This window comes from Notolepis coatsorum (assembly GCF_963971535.1).
Source record: "Notolepis coatsorum genome assembly, chromosome: 9".
NCBI classification, from domain to species: Eukaryota; Metazoa; Chordata; class Actinopteri; order Aulopiformes; family Paralepididae; genus Notolepis; species Notolepis coatsorum.
In genome coordinates, this window is record NC_140173.1 from 32400777 (window position 1) to 32428727 (window position 27951).

General features: G+C 47.0%; 1 protein-coding gene across 1 annotated transcript in view; it reads right to left on the reverse strand.

Moving 5' to 3' along the window:
- abcg5 (ATP-binding cassette, sub-family G (WHITE), member 5) overlaps positions 1-27951 on the reverse strand; it is a gene marked incomplete at both ends in the record, with an annotated part of 92134 nt that overhangs the window by 43795 nt on the left and 20388 nt on the right. The window contains 3 exons of the mRNA XM_084321821.1: positions 4378-4517; positions 8091-8223; positions 13568-13666. Of these exons, the coding sequence (XP_084177947.1) occupies positions 4378-4517; positions 8091-8223; positions 13568-13666 (372 nt within the window). The remainder of the gene's footprint in view (positions 1-4377; positions 4518-8090; positions 8224-13567; positions 13667-27951) is intronic.

Here is a 27951-nt window from a genome sequence, read left to right on the forward strand (position 1 = left end):
AAGAACATACTGACTGAACTGTCCTGGGGCACAGGAAAGACATACTGACTGAACTGTCCTGGGGCACAGGAAGAACATACTGACTGAACTGTCCTGGGGCACAGGGAGAACATACTGACTGAACTGTCCTGGAGCACAGGAAGAACATACTGACTGAACTGTCCTGGGGCACAGGAAGAACATACTGACTGAACTGTCCTGGGGCACAGGAAGAACATACTGACTGAACTGTCCTGGGGCACAGGAAGAACATACTGACTGAACTGTCCTGGAGCACAGGAAGAACATACTGACTGAACTGTCCTGGGGCACAGGCAGAACATACTGACTGAACTGTCCTGGGGCACAGGAAGAACATACTGACTGAACTGTCCTCAGGAAGAACATACTGACTGAACTGTCCTGGAGCACAGGAAGCACATACTGACTGAACTGTCCTGGGGCACAGGAAGAACATACTGACTGAACTGTCCTGGGGCACAGGTAGAACATACTGACTGAACTGTCCACAGGAAGAACATACTGACTGAACTGTCCTGGAGCACAGGAAGCACATACTGACTGAACTGTCCTGGGGCACAGGAAGAACATACTCACTGAACTGTCCTGGGACACAGGAAGAACATACTGAATGAACTGTCCTCAGGAATAACATACTGACTGAACTGTCCTGGGGCACAGGGAGAACATACTGACTGAACTGTCCTGGGGCACAGGGTGAACATACTGACTGAACTGTCCTGGGGCACAGGAAGAACATACTGACTGAACTGTCCTGGGGCACAGGAAGAACATACTGACTGAACTGTCCTGGGGCACAGGAAGAACATACTGACTGAACTGTCCTGGGTCACAGGAAGAACATACTGACTGAACTGTCCTGGAGCACAGGAAGAACATACTGACTGAACTGTCCTGGAGCACAGGAAGAACATACTGACTGAACTGTCCTCGGGAAGAACATACTGACTGAACTGTCCTGGGGCACAGGTAGAACATACTGACTGAACTGTCCTGGGGCACAGGAAGAACATACTGACTGAATTGTCCTGGGGCACAGGGAGAACATACTGACTGAACTGTCCTGGGGCACAGGAAGAACATACTGACTGAACTGTCCTGGGGCACAGGAAGCACATACTGACTGAACTGTCCTGGGGCACAGGTAGAACATACTGACTGAACTGTCCACAGGAAGAACATACTGACTGAACTGTCCTGGGACACAGGAAGCACATACTGACTGAACTGTCCTGGGGCACAGGAAGAACATACTGACTGAACTGTCCTGGGGCACAGGAAGAACATACTGACTGAACTGTCCTGGGGTACAGGTAGAACATACTGACTGAACTGTCCACAGGAAAAACATACTGACTGAACTGTCCTGGGGCACAGGAAGAACATACTCACTGAACTGTCCTGGGACACAGGAAGAACATACTGACTGAACTGTCCTCAGGAAGAACATACTGACTGAACTGTCCTGGGGCACAGGAAGAACATACTGACTGAACTGTTCTGGGGCACAGGAAGAGCATACTGACTGAACTGTCCTGGGGCACAGGAAGAACATACTGACTGAACTGTCCTGGGGCACAGGAAGAACATACTGACTGAACTGTCCTGGGGCACAAGAAAAACATACTGACGGAACTGTCCTCGGGAAGAACATACTGACTGAACTGTCCTGGGGCACAGGAAGAACATACTGACTGAACTGTCCTGGGGCACAGGAAGAACATACTGACTGAACTGTCCTGGGGCACAGGAAGAACATACTGACTGAACTGTTCTGGAGCACAGGAAGAACATACTGACTGAACTGTCCTGGGGCACAGGGAGAACATACTGACTGAACTGTCCTGGGGCACAGGAAGAACATACTGACTGAACTGTCCTGGGGCACAGGAAGAATATACTGACTGAACTGTCCTCAGGAAGAACATACTGACTGAACTGTCCTGGAGCACAGGAAGCACATACTGACTGAACTGTCCTGGGGCACAGGAAGAACATACTGACTGAACTGTCCTGGGGCACAGGTAGAACATACTGACTGAACTGTCCACAGGAAGAACATACTGACTGAACTGTCCTGGAGCACAGGAAGCACATACTGACTGAACTGTCCTGGGGCACAGGAAGAACATACTCACTGAACTGTCCTGGGACACAGGAAGAACATACTGAATGAACTGTCCTCAGGAATAACATACTGACTGAACTGTCCTGGGGTACAGGTAGAACATACTGACTGAACTGTCCACAGGAAGAACATACTGACTGAACTGTCCTGGGGCACAGGGAGAACATACTGACTGAACTGTCCTGGGGCACAGGGAGAACATACTGACTGAACTGTCCTGGGGCACAGGAAGAACATACTGACTGAACTGTCCTGGGGCACAGGAAGAACATACTGACTGAACTGTCCTGGGGCACAGGAAGAACATACTGACTGAACTGTCCTGGGTCACAGGAAGAACATACTGACTGAACTGTCCTGGAGCACAGGAAGAACATACTGACTGAACTGTCCTGGAGCACAGGAAGAACATACTGACTGAACTGTCCTCGGGAAGAACATACTGACTGAACTGTCCTGGGGCACAGGTAGAACATACTGACTGAACTGTCCTGGGGCACAGGAAGAACATACTGACTGAATTGTCCTGGGGCACAGGGAGAACATACTGACTGAACTGTCCTGGGGCACAGGAAGAACATACTGACTGAACTGTCCTGGGGCACAGGAAGCACATACTGACTGAACTGTCCTGGGGCACAGGTAGAACATACTGACTGAACTGTCCACAGGAAGAACATACTGACTGAACTGTCCTGGGACACAGGAAGCACATACTGACTGAACTGTCCTGGGGCACAGGAAGAACATACTGACTGAACTGTCCTGGGGCACAGGAAGAACATACTGACTGAACTGTCCTGGGGTACAGGTAGAACATACTGACTGAACTGTCCACAGGAAGAACATACTGACTGAACTGTCCTGGGGCACAGGAAGAACATACTCACTGAACTGTCCTGGGACACAGGAAGAACATACTGACTGAACTGTCCTCAGGAAGAACATACTGACTGAACTGTCCTGGGGCACAGGAAGAACATACTGACTGAACTGTTCTGGGGCACAGGAAGAACATACTGACTGAACTGTCCTGGGGCACAGGAAGAACATACTGACTGAACTGTCCTGGGGCACAGGAAGAACATACTGACTGAACTGTCCTGGGGCACAAGAAGAACATACTGACTGAACTGTCCTCGGGAAGAACATACTGACTGAACTGTCCTGGGGCACAGGAAGAACATACTGACTGAACTGTCCTGGGGCACAGGAAGAACATACTGACTGAACTGTCCTGGAGCACAGGAAGAACATACTGACTGAACTGTCCTGGGGCACAGGAAGAACATACTGACTGAACTGTCCTGGGGCACAGGGAGAACATACTGACTGAACTGTCCTGGGGCACAGGAAGAACATACTGACTGAACTGTCCTCGGGAAGAACATACTGACTGAACTGTCCTGGAGCACAGGAAGAACATACTGACTGAACTGTCCTGGGGCACAGGAAGAACATACTGACTGAACTGTCCTGGGGCACAGGAAGAACATACTGACTGAACTGTCCTGGAGCACAGGAAGAACATACTGACTGAACTGTCCTGGGGCACAGGAAGAACATACTGACTGAACTGTCCTCAGGAAGAACATACTGACTGAACTGTCCTGGGGCACAGGAAGCACATACTGACTGAACTGTCCTGGGGCACAGGAAGAACATACTGACTGAACTGTCCTTAGGAAGCACATACTGACTGAACTGTCCTGGGGCACAGGAAGAACATACTGACTGAACTGTCCTCAGGAAGAACATACTGACTGAACTGTCCTGGGGCACAAGAAGAACATACTGACTGAACTGTCCGGGGGCACAGGAAGAACATACTGACTGAACTGTCCTGGGGCACAGGAAGAACATACTGACTGAACTGTCCTCAGGAAGAACATACTGACTGAACTGTCCTGGGGCACAGGAAGAACATTTAAACTATTAAAATAGGTGGCATGTCATCAAGAGGGTTACAACACATATGGCATCAGTCATTATGTATATACCTATCTCTCTCTCTCTCTCTCTCTCTCTCTCTCTCTCTCTCTCTCTCTCTCTCTCTCTCTCTCTCTCTCCCTCTCTCTCTGCTCTCTCTCTCTCTCTCTCCCTCTCTCTCTCTGCTCTCTCTCTCTCCATCTCCATCTCTCTCTGCTCTCTCTCTCTCTCTCTCTCTCTCTCTCGCTCTCTCTCTCTCTCTCTCTCTCTCTCTCTCTCTCTCTCTCTCACTGACCCACCCTGAAGAGCTCGGAGCGTGGTTGGTGGATGGTCACCACGACGACGCGGTCCCTCCTGGCCAGCTCTGCCAGCAGCACCACGATCTGATTGGCCGTCATGCTGTCCAGCCCCGTCGTGGGCTCGTCCAATAAGATCACCTCTGCAGAATGACATCACCGCGGTGACATCATGATGATAACCATCAGCTGAGTTCAGTCACACACCAGGGAGCATTGAGAACAGGAAGCAGGACACTTGATACGTTCTGTTATTTATTTTTTTACCGCTTAAACTTTGAGAAACTTTTTATTAAAAAGGGGTGAGTGTACTTTTATTAAGAGACATGCGCCTCTCAAAGGGACCAACTTAGCTTGTTAAGATAAAGTGAGTTCCTTTTTGGAGTTAATTGCTCTAATTAGGACAATTAAAAGATTGCACGTCCTTACTATTACATTACGGAAAGCAGAGTGGAATTAGCACACGCGTTAATTCTGAGATTAATTCATTTCTTGGTTGATTGGAAAGGCAGCGAATGGGAACTCCACAACTTGTGTGCATCTGTGTGTGTGTGTGTGTGTGTGTGTGTGTGTGACTGTGTGTGTGTGTGTCCAGTATAATCCTGAATGAGGACTGAGACCTCTCCCCTCCCTAGGGGGGCCGCAGGACTGATAAGCGACACCTGGGACACACACACACACACACACACACACACACACACACACACACACACACACACACACACACACACACACACACACACACACACACACACACACACACACACACACACACACACACACACACACACACACACACACACACACACGCAGACACTGTGAGCCTTATTCCAAAGTAGTGTGATAACCCTCCATCCCTCCATCCTTCTCTCTGTCCATTCCTAGGACTTTGTGAACTTCATGGTGACAGACTGAGGTCAACTTTTGTTCCCTAGAGGTCACATCCTCTTAAGTTAATCCCTTTTTTTTGCATCCTCGTCTGTCATGTTTCTCTAAGGCTATTCATTTGCTTTTTATGAGCCATGTTGTACTCAATGTACCCAATGATGTAGTCAATGTACTCAATGATGTAGTCAATGTACTCAATGATGTAGTCAATGTACTCAATGATATAGTCAATGTACTCAATGATGTAGTCAATGTACTCAATGATGTAGTCAATGTACCCAATGTAATCAATACATATTTTTCTTTCTCTTACTTGTGTATCTATTTTGGATTTGGAGTGCTCTTATCACCATTTTTACACACAGGGTGATTAGGAATGTGTTTCATATAGACATATTACACACAGGGTGATTAGGAATGTGTTTCATATAGACGTATTACTTATTACTGGACTTCATTTATAAACTGTAGCGCTTTGATCCAAAGCTCTTCACAACTTATACTGTACCTCACATTCACACATTCACTCACACACACAAACAGTTAGGGGTCAGGATTGAACCGGGAACCTTCAGATTACCAGACGACTGCTCTACCTCCTGAGCCACTGTCTAACCCCAACCTTCTGATTACCAGACGACCGCTCTACCTCCTGAGCCACTGTCTAACCCCAACCTTCTGATTACCAGACGACCGCTCTACCTCCTGAGACACTGTCTAACACTAACCTTCTGATTACCAGACGACCGCTCTACCTCCTGAGCCACTGTCTAACCCCAACCTTCTGATTACCAGACGACCGCTCTACCTCCTGAGCCACTGTCTAACCCCAACCTTCTGATTACCAGACGACCGCTCTACCTCCTGAGCCACTGTCTAACCCCAACCTTCTGATTACCAGACGACCGCTCTACCTCCTGAGCCACTGTCTAACCCCAACCTTCTGATTACCAGACGACCGCTCTACCTCCTGAGCCACTGTCTAACACTAACCTTCTGATTACCAGACGACCGCTCTACCTCCTGAGCCACTGTCTAACCCCAACCTTCTGATTACCAGACGACCGCTCTACCTCCTGAGCCACTGTCTAACCCCAACCTTCTGATTACCAGACGACCGCTCTGCCTCCTGAGACACTGTCTAAACCCAACCTTCTGATTACCAGACGACCGCTCTGCCTCCTGAGCCACTGTCTAACCCCAACCTTCTGATTACCAGACGACCGCTCTACCTCCTGAGCCACTGCTACACTGCCCACGTGTGTCACGGTCTGCTCTACTCTTCTGGGGAGGGTGTAGACTATCACATGTCTCCTCTGTCGGTCTGGGGAGGGTGTAGACTATCACATGTCTCCTCTGTCGGTCTGGGGAGGGTGTAGACTATCACATGTCTCCTCTGTCGGTCTGGGGAGGGTGTAGACTACCACATGTATCCTCTGTCGGTCTGGGGAGGGTGTAGACTACCACCTGTCTCCTCTGTCGGTCTGGGGAGGGTGTAGACTACCACATGTCTCCTCTGTGGGTCTGGGGAGGGTGTAGACTACCACATGTCTCCTCTGTCGGTCTGGGGAGGGTGTAGACTACCACATGTCTCCTCTGTCGGTCTGGGGAGGGTGTAGACTACCACCTGTCTCCTCTGTCAGTCTGGGGAGGGTGTAGACTACCACATGTCTCCTCTGTCGGTCTGGAGAGGGTGTAGACTACCACATGTCTCCTCTGTCGGTCTGGGGAGGGTGTAGACTACCACCTGTCTCCTCTGTCGGTCTGGGGAGGGTGTAGACTACCACATGTCTCCTCTGTCGGTCTGGAGAGGGTGTACACTACCACATGTCTCCTCTGTCAGTCTGGGGAGGGTGTAGACTACCATGTGTCTCCTCTGTCAGTCTGGGGAGGGTGTAGACTACCACATGTCTCCTCTGTCAGTCTAGGGAGCGTGTAGACTACCACATGTCTCCTCTGTCGGTCTGGGGAGGGTGTAGACTACCACATGTCTCCTCTGTCAGTCTGGGGAGGGTGTAGACTACCACATGTCTCCTCTGTCAGTCTAGGAAGCGTGTAGACTACCACATGTCTCCTCTGTCGGTCTGGGGAGGGTGTAGACTACCACATGTCTCCTCTGTCAGTCTGGGGAAGGTGTAGACTACCACATGTCTCCTCTGTCGGTCTGGGGAAAGTGTAGACTATCACATGTCTCCTCTGTCGATCTGGGGAAGGTGTAGACTATCACATGTCTCCTCTGTCGGTCTGGGGAGGGTGTAGACTACCACCTGTCTCCTCTGTCAGTCTGGGGAGGGAGTAGACTACCACATGTCTCCTCTGTCAGTCTAGGGAGGGTGTGGCTGGGGGAACTGATTCACTCAGCATGAATGGACTATAGGTCAATACACACAAAAAAACATTAAAAAAAAAATATATATATATATTCGATTATAAACTATTCTAACATTTTCAAATCGATGCAGTTGAATCGTCACAATCGATGCATTCCGATTAATCGATGCATCGTTACACCCCTACTAATCACCGGGTCACCTTGTTCACCACATGTCTATCTATAATAATACTCAGCTGATAGAGTTGTGCCCTTCCTGTTGACTTGTCGTACAGAACTTGTAAGTCGCTTTGGATAAAAGCGTTCAGCTAAATGACTAAATGTAAATGTATAATAGGATTTAAAACCCTGGACTTCTACAATAAAACCATATTGCAATGTAAAGCTATGTTCCGGCCTTTTTTGAGCTGCATACATCTGCCACTGCATACATCTGCTGGCCTGTAATTCTGCACAGGCACGTCCTTAGACAGCCCCGTGTACAGTAGGCACTCACTGGGGTCCTGAAGCAGCTGACTGGCGATGGAGACCCTCCTCCGCTCTCCCCCAGAAATCCCTGGGAAAACGCGGCCTCCGATGACGCTGTGAGCCACGTGGCTCAGGCTCAGCTCCGACATCACCGCGGACACCTGGACGGGACAGGGGTCAAGAGGTCACGGGTTAGGGTTCAAGAGGTCAACTAGCAACGACATCATAGAGAGGCTGAGATACAAGTAGCAAGAAGCCAGATTAGAGTCTTTGTTAGAACTTCCTGTGACTCCTGGGAAGTCAGACGAGAGATGTTTGTATCATATGTTGTTCTGCTATGTGTTCTTCTTTTTTTTTATATCTATTTTTATTTTCTTCTATTTTTCTTCTATTTTTTCTCCTCCTTTTTCTGTGATTTTTCTCCCATCCCAATTTCCTCTTGTGCCAATTCTCCCTCCCCTGTCCTGATCGTTGCTCGCATGTGCCCCCCACTGGCCGGTCGTAGGGAGGATAGAAGCCCATCACATGTCCCCTCCGATACATGTGGAGGCAGCCAGTCACTTCTTTTCACCTGCCAGTGCGGACTCTCATTGGCGAGGAGTAACGTGTGGGAGGCTCACACGGCCCCCGCCATCTCCTGTCTCTGCTGTGCAGGCGCCCTGACCGACCTGTAGGAGTCGCTGTTTACAACGACCAGATTACCACCCATCGACTTCCCTCCCGCTGACTCTGCCAATTGAGTCAGTATGACGGCCGGCCCAAGCCGGAGGGCAACGCTGACAGCCGGATTCGATACCGGTGTCTCACGCGTTGGTGACGAGCGCTTAGACCGCTGCGCCACCCAGCCGCCTGCGTCACACGGGTTCCTCAAGGTTGACGCACCACAGGTGTCATTCGCCTCAATGAGAGATGTATATGTTTTGACCTGCATGTGGCTGTTTCTGTAATGAGTGGTGGCCCATTTCTTAGGTATATTTCTACCCCCTACCCCGTGTAGAGCTCTCCGTTCTGAAGGGCCACTACCCAGTCAAGGGCGCTCCAGAACTTGGAGTAAGATTAAGATTAAGATTTGTTTAATTAAGGACAATGCAAATTAATGAACATCATTTACATGAGTGTATGCATAACATCACAGCATGATAGGGACGTAAATATGCCGGGAATATCACAGGGCTAATTTGCACCCGTAGTCCTAACATAAAACAAAGGTGGACAGGGTGGTACAATCCCTTAACACTTTGCATGCCACGCCCGAGATTTCTCGGGTTTACCCCCCACGGGTTGAATGCCCACTCATGAGAATTCTCGTATTTTCTCTTTTTTTTTATTTTTTTTATCTGAAATCATATTTCATCAACCAAGTCTACCGTTGGAAATTCAGCTACCTCAGGCGCTCAGATGTGAAAAAAGCGCCCCCTATCGTCTCCCAGGTGATAATTCACCCTTTTGGATTGAACTCAATGAAAATGAACGAGAAAAAAAACCACATTTTACTTCTCACTCACGCAGCCGGCATCTACCAGCTTCATGCTGGACTCTCAGAGCAGCGGGGAATATGTGTTTTACAGTATACACGGTGAATCAATAAAAATATCAATTTTTTCGAATGGCGATCAGGAATTGGAATAATCCATTTGGATACCATCTGATCTCAGGTAAGGCATCTATGTTACAAGTCTAAGGATAATCAGACCCGTTTTCACAGATATATAAGCTTTTATGTGATTATGTGATATGGCTGTTTGACTATGCGCGCCGTCAGGAAATAGGAGAAGGGATTTTCAGCGCGCGCCACAAGCGTGCATGCATACACATATACTATCGATAATCTAGCGTTTATTTGAAAATGATTCATAAATAGGCCAAACAATGACAACGTTCTAGAATATTCCAGTAAAAGGCGATTATCATGGAAACCTCTTTTTTCTCCGTGAAAACGAGGGGTTTTCTAAATGCTATGAAACGGAAATGAACCGATAAAAAAACAATCTGCTTCGACAATGTTGACTGGAAATAGGTCATTGATAATGCGACGGGCAGATTAGACACATAGCCATAATTTAAAACATAGATTAGTGTAACACTTCCCCCGGTCCTGTGGGACCAACCGGCAACCCTCCGCCCGGTTCGGTTGGTCCAGGACTCAGACACTCACAACCCCCCATCAATACCCTTCACAACATAACATTGGCAACCGGTGGGCTGAGCCAGATGTGGCAGATCTGGCATCAGCTCACACACACCTACTTAACATTCTCATCTGCCATTTATATTTGTTATGTTCTTTGTCTATGTTGTCATTGTTGTTTCCATTGTGTTCGTTTTGTGTTCCCCTGTCTGTGTTTTGTAAATATGTTCTCGTTTGTCTCAGTTTGTACAATTGTTATTGTTCCCCCTGTGTGCTCTGTATTCTGTTAGTTCTGTCTACCACACCTGTGTCCTGTTAGTAATTACCCTCTGTGTCTAATTAGTGTTTGTATTTAAGTGTTCTGGGCCAGCATGCACTTGCTGGTTCATTGTTAAATGTTACCTGTGTTTGTCAGTCGTGTATTGTATCCTGTCTTGTGAAAGTAAACACTGTATCGTCACCACGTCGACTCCTGTCTCATCTCTCATCGGATTCACTCTGCTACCTGGGTTCACCATGCCGAAGAAGCACACTCGTAACAGATTAGGCGATATTAACGTTAACATTGAAGTGGCCTTGGGCATTCAAGGGGGTAAAAAGGAATTAAGCTTGGGCAGTCAAAGTGTTAAGGGGACCGGAAGCGTGAGTATTAAAGGCAACCAACTTGTGTTCAGCCTTGCGTTCAGCGTTTCTCTGATTGGCCACGTGACCGCGCTGCCGCGCGGCAGAGAGTTGCAGCGGCCGTCTTCCGTTGTAGAATTGTTTACATCAGGGTGAACGCTATTGTATTCGCAAATATGAGAGCCAGCAATACGCAGCTCCAGTTAACCTAATTTATACCGTAATGAATCATTAAAAAAATATACCGTTAACTGGAATATGTTGTTTCTTTACACATATGTTGGGATTATGTAATTGGTTTGTCATGACAAAACAATAAAAATCGCTACTTTACATCAGGGTGAACGCTGTTAGTAACGCTGCCACCACCCACTTCAATGACAGAGCTCTCATATTTGCGAATGCATAAACTATATCTTAAATTATGGCTATGTGTCTAATATGGCTGTCGCGAAGTCATTGATAAGCGACAGCCATATTAGACACATAGCCATAATTTAAGATATAGTTTATGCATTCGCAAAATATGAGAGCTCTGTCATTTAAGGGCTTCTACAACGGAGCACGGCCGCTGCTGCGTCAAGCCGGCGGCGGCGCACGGGGACAAACCACCACATCTGGCGCTTCAGCAGCCTCCACTGGAGAAATAACATATAACGTTACAGCGTACAGTTCCACACTGATGTACAGTGACACCCAGAGTTTCTAGTTACAGTAGTGACGCGTGAATCGAGATAGTCCTAACAGTGTTTATTATTAAGAGTCAGATAGTCCGCACAGTGTTTATAGTCCTAACAGTGTTTATTAGTAAGAGTCAGATAGTCCTAACAGTGTTTATTATTAAGAGTCAGATAGTCCTAACAGTGTTTATTATTAAGAGTCCTAACAGTGTTTATTATTAATTAACATCATAAACCAACTACCAGATTTATTTTGCACCAGGGAACTTGAAGGTTCCTGCCGCTTGCGCTCGCGGCAAAAGGGGGCGGGCTAGCGGCGTGGGGACGTGGCCAATCAGAGAAAAGCTGAACACAAGTTGGTTGCCTTTAATATTCACGCGGACCGGAAGGCTGTTCCATGTTCCACTTCCCTTTATCGATAGAACATTTTAGCTAAAGGCGGTCTTTCTAAAATGGACCTCACAATCCCCTCTGGTGTTTGACCTAGTGGCTAATCCAGTGTTCCTTTTCTCGTGGATGAACTCCTTGAGAGGGGGAGGGGCTAATCTGTGCAGGCATTATTTTAAATACAAAGCAGGAACTTGTATAACGTCCCATAACGAGTAGGGCCAAGGGACATGAGCTGGCACACACTCATGCGCACACACTCACACTTATTGCCAAAAGGAAAGGCCACTTTAAATCAGTATTAGCAACAGTAACAGTGTATTGCACTACCAAAGCTACCTAGCATGTCCTATATGCTCTGTAAATAACTATGTACAGATACCGATTTTGATGTCACACCATGTTACCTGTTACCTGTTATTGCACAATGTTTTTTGTATTGGATTCTATTATATGTTGTACCCACTGTATTGCACATCGTTGCGGGCAAGACCACCCGCATTTCATTGTATACTCGTATGCCGTGACAAATAAAACTCTTGACTTGACTTGACTTGAAGGGAATTTGGATCGGTTCAAAGGTCTGCCTTACAATAACATGTCCCAACCAAATTATACTCATCTCTTTGATATCTGCCTTGGCTGCCTTCGTACAGACCAAAGTTCATGATTTGAATGTCCCAAGAAAGCCTTTGAAAAATCTATGATGAAAGAGTTTGATCAAGACTTGTGTGCTGCAGCCTAAATAACTAAAGCTAGACCCTTTTAATCTAGTGTTGAACCCATTCTGTCTGAGTCCAAACCATAGATCTTGTATCAGAGGGCTGAGGGGCTAGAGTGAGGGCTGAGGGGCTAGAGTGAGGGCTGAGGGGCTAGAGTGAGGGCTGAGGGGCTAGAGTGAGGGCTGAGGGGCTAGAGTGAGGGCTGAGGGGCTAGAGTGAGGTCTGAGGTCTGAGGGGCTAGAGTGAGGGCTGAGGGGCTAGAGTGAGGGCTGAGGGGCTAGAGTGAGGGCTGAGGGGCTAGAGTGAGGGCTGAGGGGCTAGTGTGAGGGCTGAGGGGCTAGAGTGAGGGCTGAGGGGCTAGAGTGAGGGCTGAGGGGCTAGAGTGAGGGCTGAGGGTGAGGGCTGAGGGGCTAGAGTGAGGGCTGAGGGGCTAGAGTGAGGGCTGAGGGGCTAGAGTGAGGGCTGAGGGGCTAGAGTGAGGGCTGAGGGTGAGGGCTGAGGGGCTAGAGTGAGGGCTGAGGGTGAGGGCTGAGGGGCTAGAGTGAGGGCTGAGGGGCTAGAGTGAGGGCTGAGGGTGAGGGCTGAGGGGCTAGAGTGAGGGCTGAGGGTGAGGGCTGAGGGGCTAGAGTGAGGGCTGAGGGGCTAGAGTGAGGGCTGAGGGGCTAGAGTGAGGGCTGAGGGGCTAGAGTGAGGGCTGAGGGTGAGGGCTGAGGGGCTAGAGTGAGGGCTGAGGGGCTAGAGTGAGGGCTGAGGGTGAGGGCTGAGGGGCTAGAGTGAGGGCTGAGGGTGAGGTCTGAGGGGACTAGGGTGAGGGGCTAGGGTGGAGGGGCTAGGTGAGGCCTGAGGGGACTAGGGTGGAGGGGCTAGGTGAGGCCTGAGGGGACTAGGGTGGAGGGGCTAGGTGAGGCCTGAGGGGCTAGACCTGTGTAAATGGGATCCAGCCTACTGCAGCCTTATGCCCACTCACCTTCTTCCTGATGCCCTCAGCAGAATGCCTCCGCAGGGCCAGCTGGGCTACATAGGTCAGAGTCTCTTCCACTGTCAGGTAGCTCAACAAGTTATCACTCTGGATGGAGGGATGGAGAGAGAGAGAATGAGAAGGGAACAGGGAAAGAGGTTATATGTATCATTGTTGTTGAGATATTTACAGTGTTCCCAGTGAGATTACACCGCTGTTGATATAACTGTCAATATTTATATATTCTTTTTAGTTTCTCGGTAGTTATGTGCCAGTGTTCATAACATTATCTCAACTGAAAGAGTGGTGTTGCTCTTGGCAGCACAGGTTTCTTCCCGGTCGTGGCCAGAAGCCGTGTTTGAATATGAATCTGAGAGCTTAGAATAACAGAGTTGAACCTTGGTCGTCTTTTATTCCCTCCAGTGGCCACGTTGTGGAGGAAAGAATTTGATCGCAATGTGAATTAAAAACAGATTAAAAACAGCCTCACCGTGCAACGCTCCAACAATAGATAAGAAGAAAGGGATTATGGGATTTGTGAACCTGGAAGAAGGACACACGTGAACAGACCATAATATACAGAACTCTACCTCTGAGAGATGGATATTAACTCTTACCTAAGAGATCTGGGGTAAGGGTCAAATGGTCAATGTGAATTGGTAGTATATAACTGTATTCTCTCTCTCTCTCTCGCTCTCTCTCTCTCTCTCTCTCTCTCTCCTCTCCAAAGCAGTGTATTGTATTAAGCATCCTTAAAAAAAATTGCATTCTGCAAGAAAACAACATGTTTCTTTTGTTTTCTCTAAAAAGTGACATTTTCAGATGGGAGGTTTTGCATTTCAGCCATCGATACGACCTATTTTTTTCTGTTCTCTCTCTCTCTCTCTCTCTCTCTCTCTCTCTCTCTCTCTCTCTCCTCTCTCTTCTCTCTCTCTCTCTCTCTCTCTCTCTCATCTCTCTCTCTCTCTCTCTCTCTCTCTCTCTCTCTCTCTCTCTCTCTCTCTCTCCCTCCCTCTCTCTCTCTCTCTCTCTCTCTCATCTCTCTCTCTCTCTCTCTCTCTCTCTCTCTCTCTCTCTCTCTGACTGGTCTGACTTAGGGCTGGAAGCTGTTTAAAGAATATGAAGGTATACACGTCATGGATTCATGCAAATGTGTGGATTTGTACTATATACCATCGTCTATGTAAAATATATAGTTAGTTGAATAAAATATCCTTGCAATGGTATTAAACAAAGTTAAATAAAAAGGTTTTTGAATGAAACAGCACCATGGACAACTGTATTATAAACAAAATATGTGTATGTTCCAAACTAGTGTATGTTCCTGAGAGAGAGAGAGAGAGAGAGAGAGAGAGAGAGAGAGAGAGAGAGAGAGAGAGAGAGAGAGAGAGAGAGAGACAGACAGACAGACAGACAGACAGACAGACAGACAGACAGACAGACAGACAGACAGAGAAAGAGAGAAAAAGAGAGAGAGACAGACAGATAGAGATAGAAAGAGAGAGAGAGAGAGAGAGAGAGAGAGAGAGAGAGAGAGAGAGAGAGAGAGAGAGAGAGAGAGAGAGAGAGAGAGAGAGAAGAGAACAGAAAAATAGGTCGTATCGATGGCTGAAATGCAAAACCTCCCATCTGAAAATGTCACTTTTTAGAGAAAACAAAAGAAACATGTTGTTTTTCTTGCAGAATGCAATTTATTTATTTTTTTTAAACTTTGACCAGTCAGCTGGTTTCTTTTAGCGTTTATCGCTTTTTCTGGTCAAGTATGACCGACAGAGACAGGTTGAATGGGTATAGATCGGGGGAAAGACACTCTGAGAAAATACGGCGAGTCCGGGAGTCGAACTCGTGTACCCCAGATCCGTGACGCGCAACCGGTTGTCCCCGACGCCGAAATAGCGTTCGAGGTACGCGGTGAGCTACTGGAGCTCCCCGAATGCAATTTTTTTTAAGGATGCTTAATACAATACACTGCTTTTGGCTTTTGGCAAATATCTTGAATAGGTGCAGTTTCTCATCATCCAAAGTTAAATCAGAACATCCAAAAAAAAGCCCAGGGGCTCGAAACCCAGCATCTCCTGCGTTAGTGGCGAGCGCCTTGCCCACTGCGCCACTTAGCCGCCCCCTTATTATAAATGTATGTTGAGATTATGCGCCTTAAACCCAGCGAACCCTCCTTCACCTGCCCTGCTTCAATTAACATGCGGCGGCTCCCAATCCCACCCCCTCCCCAATGACTTTAATATCAGCCACCCATATCGCTGCCTACTCTGACAGCTTAGCAGGAGAAGTTAATGACAAGGCTTAGAGAGAGAGAGAGAGAGAGAGAGAGAGAGAGAGAGAGAGAGAGAGAGAGAGAGAGAGAGGGAGGGAGGGAGAGAGAGAGAGAGAGAGAGAGAGAGAGAGAGAGAGAGAGAGAGAGAGAGAGAGAGAGAGAGAGAGGGGGGATGCTATCAGCAGAGAAAGGGAGATGATTTGAGAGAGAGGGAGCAGAGGCCACTTCAACGGTTCAATGTTTTTAATTCAGGATTTGGATTCACTTGAGCAGCTCTCAGTGAGAGATTAAGTATATGAGGAGGCTATCAAGGGGCTCAAGTTAATTTCATACAGGGCCAGGGCAACCTTTCCTCTAGTTCGAGAGGAAGTGAATGAGTAGTGTGCGTGCTCACGTGTGTGTGTTCAGTGTATGTCTTCTGTGACTTTATGGAGAGTAGTTATGGTGTTTGAGTTAACCACGAGTAACCTCAGACAGATACACACATTCTGTTCACACGGCTCTGCTGCTCCCCGGACAAACATTAACCTGGTGTCAGATAGTGTTTGATGGTGACTAAGGCAAAGGATTCATGATTCAAGAGTTTTGTTTGTCACATATACGTCGTACACGAGACGTGCAGTGAAATGTAGGTGGCCATGCCCGCCTCGATTGTGCAAAAATTCAACTAATAAAATAGAATAGATAATAAAATAGAATAGACATGATAAAAAAGTAATAAGAATAAAAGATAATGCTAAACTTAAGAGATAAAGGCAATGAGTAATACAAGATACAAGATACAAGAGTTTTATAATTTTTTATTATTTTATATACAATAATATACAAATATACAGTGACCTTTTTGTAGTGTATTTGTGTGTGGGGTGTGTGAGAGAGTGTAAGTGAGGGTGTGTAGTGTGTGTGTGTGTGTGTGTGTGTGTGTGTGTGTGTGTGTGTGTGTGTGTGTGTGTGTGTGTGTGTGTGTGTGTGTGTATGTGTGTGTTTTCATGTGTGTGGAGAGATCAGTGTTCAGTGACGAAGGTGACGCACATGTTTGTTTGTGTGTGTGTGTGTTTGTGTGTGTGTGTGTGTGTGTGTCTGTCTGTCTAATAGAGAGAGAGAGAGGTAGATACTATACATTGAGAGAGAGAGAAAGTCCTGTGTGTTCTAAATGTAGCAACCTGAATATGTCTGGTTGTTATTCAGATTGGCTAACGTAATCTTTTGCATTCTTGTGTTCACGAAGACGTTGTGGACATTTAACGTGCTGTTCTCTTTGATCACTCCTTCATAACATTGGCTTCATAGCGAGACAGGATTACAATTGCCGGCAGGCGGCGGTGGTGGTGCTCGCGGGGCAGGAAGGATATCGAGAGAAGAAGAAATCAGTCATTGCAAGGTGCAACGGGGAGTGTCTTTCTCTTCGGCGTGGGACATAGACGAGGTCGCACGTCAGCACCGGAGAGCCCCGTGGAAACAAGCGTGCGAGGGATATACCTCACGGTAGTTGTGTATATAGGCGTTCTAGTAGGAGGGTGCACTACGGCCCGCAGTTTAGCTGTGTTTAGGCGAGCCTTACAGTATTAGCACGCGCGACGAACCTCCCTCTTCAGCCCAGCAGAGGACGCCACTACACTGCACCCCCTCCAGCATCTTCAAGCCGTTGCCACCAGCACCTGCCCCAGCACCCACTCCGCCCCGTTGGCTGTTATCGTGGGATCTCCGTCGGCCATCTTAGCACCCGGACTAGCGGTGCTGAGTTTGGGCCCACCATCTTGGATAAGTAGCAGTGTTCGGTAGACAGTACACTGTGTGGAGCAAGCTCTGTAGAGTGAAGATAAACAGTGCTTTGAATGCACACTGGAGTAGCAGTGTAAAAGGGGCGCCCCAAGTTTTATTTGCTAACTGTGGTACCACTGTTAATTTCTTTTGAGTGTAATAACATGTGTGTTCCTTTATAAAATTCCCATTCAGTGAACCCTTTTATTCCTTCCCTTTTCCTCCCCTCTCTCCCCACATTTGGAGTCGTGGAACAGTATATGTAAACCCTTAAAGGGACTGTGTCTAGCCCATTGTGGGAAGCACGTTAGTCTGTGTTACAGAGCGAGAGCACTTGGTGCCCAGGGGGTAATTACCTTGAAGGAGACTGTATTTAATTGTAACTGGAATCAGACTTGAAACACTAAACAAATACTGAATGGGAGCACTGTGTGTGTGTCTGTTACTGAGTCTGTGTCTTAACCCTTTTTGCCCGGGTAATGTTTATCCTTATTTAACCCCTTCCCCACCTCTGTCCATAATTCAGGTCATAGAAGGAAGGGTACTGCTTTGGGGAGCGAAAATATTATCCATCTTACTGCCATCAGGTGTGGGAGGGCTAAGGAAGTATTGGGGGAAGTGAGGGTGTGTGGGGAGCTACTGCTGATCGCCCTGGAGGGCAAGAAGGACCAGAGTACCACCCCTAGGTCAGTGAATCCTAGGCCCCATCCGCTCCTGCTGCTCGACCTCCTTTTCGACATTCCTGGCCTAAAGACGGGGGTCCAGCTAGACTCGGCTCTGCTGCATCCCGCTACCAGGTGGCCGTGTACAACCACTCCCATAAAGCAGGGATAATCCACCCTGCTACATTTGGCGTCACAAACAGGATCAACATCCTAACTTACTTCCTTGAACTTGACCAGTAGAGGGAAACCACGATGTCCGAAGAGCAGACCCGCGCCGCGCAGGAAATGGCGCCAAGGTGCGAGGCACTCCAAGAGAGGTGCGACGCCCAGGCGGCACTACTGAAGCAGCAAACCGAAGCGGTGAGGGAGTTGACCGAACAGGCACTCCAAGAGAAGCGCTACGCTCAGGCAGCCCTAAGGGAGCAACGAAACGCCCAAGACGCCGACGCCGAGGTAGAAGAGGAGGAGGAGGAGGAGGAGGAGGAGGAGGAGGAGGCCAAAACGATGGAAAACCTGACCGCACAGGTGAGGGCTCTGAAGAACCGAGCCCACGTCCAAGCCGGCCTCCTGGACCGACAGGCGCTGGCCATAGAAAAAGCCTAGGCCGCCCTCGACAGGGACGGCCGCGAACCCCGCGCGGCCCCCCCGACTGTGTACGTCCAATGAGAGAGAAAATGTAGCGAGTTCGGGGGGGAGAAAGAGAGGGGAGAGCTGTCCGTAGAGGACTGGATCCAGGCAATGACGTCGCACTTCCGAGCGAACAGGGTGCTGTGGTATAATATGTCCTCATGTAAATATGTTCCCCTTACCTGTGCCCCCCCCCCCTCTCTGTGGAATCACCCCCCTCCCCTGTGTCCCCCAAACCTGTACCCCCTCCCCCCCATCTGACCTATCAAATGGGACCACATCCCCCCCTTGTTAACTATATAGGTCTCCTCCCGAGATCTATCGAGGTCTTTTACCTGGGTCACTTCAGCTGACTACCTGGGGAGAGCCCCTCAGCCATTCTCTCTATGTATTCTATCTGTTTGGTTAATAAACCCTTGTTATTATCCAAGCCTCGGTTGACTGAGACATTCTTCATCAGGATATCCACTAATATCCCACAATTGGCGTCTACGAACTTGTGACGGACTTTTTGCGTCCTCCCGGCGTGCTGTATCATTTCAACTATACAGAGAAAAGTGAGTATAATAGGATGGTCGACCAAAAATGTATGGAAAGGAATTAAAACCTTCCCGCTTTTCTCTGTGCCAGGTGAATATTACAGAATGTTGTCAAATATTGAGATCATGGCTGAGTAAGAATAATGTGCATTAATATATCTGATCTGTATTGAGAATCGTACCGGGGAAACGCGTGTACCTGGGTCCTTATCTGGACAGATGTTCTGAGAGGATGGGTTGTTGTGCTATTCCCGGATTTGGCTGTTGCCAAACCGAAAGTTAGGGCACAAAATAAGGTTGTTGGTTTGCTAACCCAAGTCTAGCTGATGCAGGCTAAAATATAGGCAACAAGGCAAGAAACGTGGGCTTATTATGATGTGATATCCTTGGAAAACGCTACTCTATTGGAACCTATTAATTACCAGAGTAGCGTCATAATATTCATTGTTTCAACCTCAAACTAAGCCCACAATATCTTCCATTCCTGAAAACGATGTATTTGGATTGAATTCCAATTGATTATACAGATAGCGGGAAGATGACCTGTCTCGGGAGTACGTGAATGTACATTTAACGAGTCGCAGGTCGAAGGGACCGTGAGTGTGATTAAAAGGTATATATAATCTAATATATCGCTGGTAAATTTCGAAGTCAGGTTCGGTCGTTATGACTTTAATAACGATGTGTAGTTAAATCAAGGGATAAATGCCTTGTCGCAACAGATGTTGGCCGACTAAACGTACAGCGATCCGATACAGTCAGATATATACACACGTTAACTTATATGTATTAATGTTTGTTTGTCTGTTTAAGTCTCGTTTGTATGTGCACAAGTATTATAGGACCCGTCGCGTTGCTTTATTGAGCCAAGAACCGGCTGCGGATAGCGCGACGAGCATTGAGAGACGAGTTACCGTTATACAAAGAATAACATTGAAGTGCAGTTCACGGGAACAAACTAGGATAGTAATTTCCGGAACCGGCCCACGGGAACAACCATTTGGGGAAGTATAGTTTTATCGTTTCAGTTTGTTTACGTTTCACATATGCACAGGCGCGTTCATTCGGTAACAAAACGCTGGTATAGGAATTCCAGGCTATTGAGAGCTCGTGGGAAAAATACTGTATGAATTGCAAAGCGTTATTTCCGAGGCGAATGAGAACACACGAACGTCGCATGGAGCAATGACGTGACGCTATGCGCGCCGTTAAGTTATGATTTTATATTAAACTATCCATAGGCAAACGTAAAGTTTAATATGCCCAAGGCCGAAGGTATATGAAATCCACGTGCAGTATATGTTTTATTTGTATATGTATGTGCGCGCTGCTATTGGAAAGTGTTGAGTTGCGGTGGCGAGATGCAGAAGAGTGTTTCCAGGATTGCATTATCCCAGACCACCGGAGAAACGAACCGAACATTGCATTAACGACACGTAACGTGCTACAGCCTCAGGAACCAACGTCAACACAAACAGCTTTCCTCGGTGAGTATGAAAATCATAAATATAGATGCTTTGATTGATTGATTGAAAACATTATTAACAGATTGCAGAATAGGTACAATACAGCACAGCTCAACACACAATTGTTAAGGGGATGCAGACCAGAGAGAGACTTTAGTCTTGTTTACATCAGGGTCCCCCATTTTCAATACCAGATTTGTTTACATCAGGGTCCCCCATTTTCAATTTATCAGGACATATTATGACATACATGACATACAGATAGTCAGTACTGCTACATCTGTACATTTATGACATACCAGATTTGCAAATTCAGTACTGTTTGTGATACAAAAGGAGTCAAGAAAAGGGAGTCATTTGACGTAGAAACTGTACATATACACAACTATCATCTCAGTTACAGCAAAGTACAAACTTGGGCACAAACAACATAGATCATGTTTAAAAGTAAGATGTTTAGGTTATATTCACTTGAGTTAATGTGTTTATCTAAAGAACCAATGAAAGATAACTAGCCCTTTCCATTGTAAGACATTTTAAACATGATTCAAAATGTGTGGTTCCACATTCATATGATGCTTGTGTACATATGCGATATGATTGATAAATGATAACACTATCATTACATCCTAGAACGGGATGGATGAGAAATAGCTGATGTTTTGTTAAGCTCACAGACAATCAAGGAGAACCCACTCAGATGGTCTTAGAAAAGAGTGGAAAATTAACATGTGTTTGTATTTACAGACAACCAAGAGATCTGGCTCTGGGTCAAGATGCAGAATGGGTGTAAACACATTGTATCACAAAAGCTGAAACTCCAGTGATTTGCATCTGAACACAGACAAAGCACAAAGTGAGACCAGCTACAATCATTTAAATTGAGACCCCAAAATCTACATTTGAACACGAAAATCAGCTGAGGACGATGTGGAGCTGAAAGACAATGCAAATGCCTAGAGAGGACTCTGACCACACCTAGAGACTCAACTTAGTATAGTATAAACACAGGTGATGATGTTGCAGTCATGAAAATCTACCTAATTCCCATACTAACAATAACTAACCAGTCGTTTTCATCATCTCTTTTCAAGAGGCACATGAATTAGAGAAGTGCCCGAGATGAAAGATTAATGATGAAAACAACTTTACTTACAATCTCCTCCTTCTATTCTCTGTTTATAACCAATAACATGCATGACCATTCTTTTAACAACTAATACATTTCCATGACTGCAAAATATCAACCACAAATTGAAGCACAATTATCTAAATGTACAAGGTATACACATACATTGATCATTTAGCTGACACTTTTATCCAAAAGCGACTCACAGGTTCTGTATGACAGGACATCAAAAAGAGCACAACTCTATCAGCTGAGTAACAATGGTCATCAAAGTGTTGAGTGCTACAGTGTAGGTTAGTTTATTAGGACAAATGCATGACAGTAAGGTTAGTTAGGGTTAGATGACAAAAAGAATGATTGTTTTTCATGCAAAATTAACTGGCTACCTAGAGTTTATGTTTTTTCCCCATGCTAAATTATGACGAGCCACACTGAGACGTGAATAACGCCAGAGAAGTCGTGGCGAGGTAAGTATCCTGAGGCACACCCAACGCATCCTGAGGTAAGATCAACTTCAATTTAACACCACAGACTATTTTATCTGATTCAAGACTTTGGCCATTCATTTACTAATTTTATTTAAATGCCTAATGCTGTAAGATCTAGTTAGATACAAGATCTGATAAGATTGTAGTGAATGTGACCTTCTTGACACAAGGAATCACTGCTAATGCAATTGGCTTGCATTTCCTATTTTCAATTAAGTGATTTTATTTACAATAAATTGAATTAACCCTAAATGATTTTCCTCTGTAGCAGAAAGGCGTTGAATCATTTATGTGAGGAGTTTTCTAAGGCAGTTTTTATCATCCTCAGATCACGAATTGGTGAGAGGACAGGACGAGGAACACAACCCAGCGACCTGAGCGACCCACGACAGCATACTACCACCAGGGACGCCGCCAAGGAGCTGCGGACACAACCAGAGGCGACGACAACAACCGTGGGAGAACCATCCAACCCAGCCCACAGACATCCCCAAGAAAGTGGAGCAGGGGACCACGAAGGAGACTGACCAAGGAGACACTGACGAAGAGGAGATCAACCTTTTGACGGCCTCCACCCCGGCACTGCAGACCACGACAGACCAAACCCATCACCTGCAAACCCATCACACATTAGCCTTATGTGTAAATCCTATTCCTAATAATTATGCACACGATTTTGTGTTTTCACCCTGTGCACTCTGAACACAGAGACAGTGCATGTATTTAATTGGTTTATTAAGATGCCTGTATGCACAACGATCACATTAGCTCCCCTGAGTCACGACATGAACGACTGAAGGTATGCCAAGATATTTGCACAGCTATAGCTTCTAATGATTATGTTAATTGTTGTTTGATATCAGAGTTGAGGACCACTCATTGATATAGGTATTTTGAGCGATTAATAAAAGAAAAGGGTGATATCTATTCCCACATCTTTGATATCAAAATAACACAGACCGCAGTCCAGTCGATCATGTCATGAATCATGTATATAAATAATACTAGTTTAAATTATTAGGCCAACCAACAGAACACATTGGCCAACATTTTCATTATTTTAATTATTTTCTATTTTTTTCATTATCTGATAACCGATGGATTACATCGGTCCCCACTTTTACCTGTTCCAAACAATCCTGGTATATTATACATTAATCTCACCCACATTATAAGAAAGAAAAGTGAGTATTGTGGTATAATATGTCCTCATGTAAATATGTTCCCCTTACCTGTGCCCCCCCCCCCCTCTCTGTGGAATCACCCCCCTCCCCTGTGTCCCCCAAACCTGTACCCCCTCCCCCCCATCTGACCTATCAAATGGGACCACATCCCCCCCTTGTTAACTATATAGGTCTCCTCCCGAGATCTATCGAGGTCTTTTACCTGGGTCACTTCAGCTGACTACCTGGGGAGAGCCCCTCAGCCATTCTCTCTATGTATTCTATCTGTTTGGTTAATAAACCCTTATTATTATCCAAGCCTCGGTTGACTGAGACATTCTTCATCAGGATATCCACTAATATCCCACAGTGCCGACCGAAGAACAGGGGGAGGTAATACAACTCCACCTGAAAGGCGAGGCTAAACAAACCGTGCGCCTCATGATGGAAGGGCCCTCCCCGAACCCAGAAGCCCTGTTCGAGGTACTAGAAGAGACGTACGGGGACAAGGCCCCTGTCAGCGTTCGCCTGGGGGAGTTCTACGATCGCAGACAGACAGCCGCCGAGACTGTGAGACAGTTTGCCTACGCCTTGCAGGAGAGTATTCGTCGCCTACAGTGCAGGGCACCCACACAGGTCACAGACGCCTCTGCCCTGCTGCAGGAGCAGTTCGTGGTAGGCCTAAGGGACGAGGCGCTACGATGAGAGATGAGAAGATATCTGAGGGAGGATGGGACGCGGACGTCCTCGAATTGATGCGGGCGGCGATCGACTGGTCCGAAGAGGAGCTGGTCCTGCCCCCCGTTAGGGGTTCCGCCCGGAGCCAGATACACGCCGCCACCGTGGAGGGACACGAACCACCTCTTGGCGTAGCCGCGCTACAAGACTCCATCCGACAGCTGGTCGCGAGCCAAGAACAGTTCTTCCAGTCCTTTTCGCACGAGCGGGACGCGCCCCAAAGAGGCGTCGCCGGACGCCGACGCAGGGGAGACGTGCCCGCTGCCCCGCATGGACTGCCCCGCCGGAGCGAGGATGGGAGACCGATATGTTACGCCAGTCAGCAGCCGGGACATAATAGTAGGGATTGCCCACTCCAAGCCGGCGGACCACGCCCAGCCCCTTCCCCCGCGCCCGAAGCCCCGGGCCCGTCGGGATACCGGTCTGGAACGCGAGGGGCGATCGATGCCGTCGCGTCAGGAGCCGTCGAATCGGTCGCTGAGGGCCCAGGGGCTCAGGATGTACACTGTACATCCTGAGCCCCTGGGCCCTCAGCGACCGCATGTATTTCTAGAATAACCCGTCTGGTAGCAGAGTATATCCCTCGCACGCTTGTTTCCACGGGGCTCTCCGGTGCTGACGTGCGACCTTGTCTATGTCCCACGCCGAAGAGAAAGACACTCCCCGTTGCACCTTGCAATGATTGATTTCTTCTTCACTCGATATCCTCCCTGCCCCGCGAGCACCACCACCATTACAATTGTAATCCTGTCTCGCTATGAAGCCAATGTTATGAAGGAGTGATCAAAGAGAACAGCACGTTAAATGGCCACAACGTCTTCGTGAACACGGGGAATGCAAAAGATTACGTTAGCCAATCTGAATAACAACCAGACATATTCAGGTTGCACAACGACTGCTAACGTTGCTGTTGATATTGTTAGTGGCCTGTTCTTGATCTAGTAGTAGTAGTAGTAGTAGTAGTAGTAGTAGTAGTAGTAGTAGTAGTAGTAGTAGTAGTAGTAGTAGTAGTAGTAGTAGTAGTAGTAGTAGTAGTAGCAGTAGTACTAGCAGCAGCAGCAGTAGTACTAGCAGCAGTAGTAGTAGTAGTAGTAGTAGTAGTAGTAGTAGTAGTAGTAGTAGTAGTAGTAGTAGTAGTAGTAGTAGTAGCAGTAGTACTAGCAGCAGCAGCAGCAGTAGTACTAGCAGCAGTAGTAGTAGTAGTAGTAGTAGTAGTAGTAGTAGTAGTAGTAGTAGTAGCAGTAGTAGTAGTAGTAGTAGTAGTAGTAGTAGTAGTAGTAGTAGTAGTAGTAGTAGTAGTAGTAGTAGTAGCAGTAGTAGTAGTAGTAGTAGTAGTACTAGCAGCAGCAGCAGCAGTAGTAGTAGTAGTAGTAGTAGTAGTAGCAGTAGTAGTAGTAGTAGTAGTAGTAGTAGTAGTAGTAGTAGTAGTAGTAGTAGTAGTAGTAGTAGTATTATTATTATCAGTAGTAGTATTAGTAGTAGTAGTATTACAGCAACTTGCAATGAGTACAGCAACTTGCAATGGGCCTGGTCTACAAGATACACTACACGACCAAGGTACCCATGTACATGTCAAAATACTTCCCAAAAGTCAGTGAATACCACGATCACAACACCAGAGGGAGCTCCACAAATCATGTTAAACCCAGATTCGGCTCAAACAAGGGACTAAACACGTTTCGCAATTATGCCACATCAATGTGGAACGCCCTACCCAAAGCTGTAAAGAAATGTGAATCACTACCCACTTTCAAAACCACTCTCAAAGAACACCTACGGGAGACTGCAATTCGAAACTGGCCCCTGTAAATGTCCTAACCCAACCCCCTCCAATGTACAGTAAATTACCAAGTATGGTTTTGTCAATATTCCAATGTACAGTTTTGCTTGTACAGTTGTACAGTGTGTCCCCCCCCCCAACCCCTCCTTCAATCTAATCAATTTAATCTGGAAGGATCATTGAGAGCAAGCTCTCATTTACAATGACGTTGAGAAATACAACACATAATAAAAAAATTAAAAAAAACAATATAGAAACAGAAGTGCATTGCAAAACATTCCATGTTTCTGGGGCACAGAAGCTAAACGCTGATTTTCCTAATCCAGTGCAAACCTGAAGGATATGGAGGTTTTTCAAGGTGTATATTGGTGGATGACAGCATCTAAAGGTGCCAGGTCAGAGAGGTAGATGTGGTGGTGGAGGTGGTCAGAGAGAGACAGTGTGTTTAGCAGCAGTCAGAGTGTTACCAGCAAGCCTGTGGCTCCAAGGTCATTCGTCATCGTGATAAGCAGTGAAAGTGCAGACAGAGAGAGAGTGTGTGGAAGGTGAACAGCAGTTGTCATGACAGCGCGTCACATAGTAACGAGGAGAGGGGCGGGCCTGTCGTTGCTATGGCGAGAATAATATAATGTGAGTTCTTCCGGGTATAAGCCAGAATGAGAAACGAACCACACCGAAGAGCGCACGCGTTGATCAGAGACTTTCATCCCTCTCCACCCTCGCTTGGTGGGGGAGGGGAGTGACACATCATCACTAGCTTCGGCTAGCAGATATGGTTGCTGGCTACGACAAGGCCGCGACGACCACCGAGCGGGGTAACAGGAGATCATTAGAATAATGAATTTAGTTTCTTCCAAATACTTTTTTTTTTGTATCTACTTTTTCTCCAATTTTTTCTATTTTTCTCCCATCCCAATTTCGTATCGTCCAATTCTACCCTCCCCTGTCTCGAATGCTGTTTGGCCATGCCTCACACAGGCCAGCTGTAATGTGGACGTAGCCATACATTGCACGAGTCCCCTCCGGTACTCGAGGTAGCAGCCGTCGCATCTTTTCACCTGCACAGCGCGATCTTTCAGCGTCGGGGGTCTGCGCTTTGGAGGGATGCCGCCCCCGTCGCTTCCTGATTCTACTGCGCAGGCGCACCAACCGACCTGTAGGAGTCGCTGTCCACAACGTCCGATCCCCACCCATCAGCTTCCCACCCCCTAATATTGCCAAATGTATTAGTATGAACGACCAGCAAAGCTGAATGCAATGCGGAGAGCTGGGCTCGAACCCAGCGTCTCCTGCATTGGTGGTGAGCGCCTTGCCCACTGCACCACCTAGCCGCTCTTCCAAATACTTTTCAAGGACAATACAGAACTGGTTTACACCTTGTACGAGGCTTTTGTTTATGGAATAAACAACGTTTTCCGAGAAAGGTATTACGCTGTCAAGTGTCGAAATTCTGGTGGTGAATTATTATGATTACGGATTGCATTAAAGGGGAATGACAAAGATTGTACAGCCAGTATGAGAAGACGTCGGAGAAATAAACACAACGCAGAACTACACGAGCCAACAGATGAAGAGGTGATACTGGCTGATTGATCGAAATCTAACAAACCTTAAGTGTAAGACAATCACCAGAGAAAATATGATAAGGTCCAGAGCTCCAATCCAGTAATGAAGTGATGTAGGGTGGGACATCACCAATAATGGTCTCATACAGAAACAGATGCCAATGCAAGTCATGTCTCTCTTCCAGAGAGGACCACCCAAC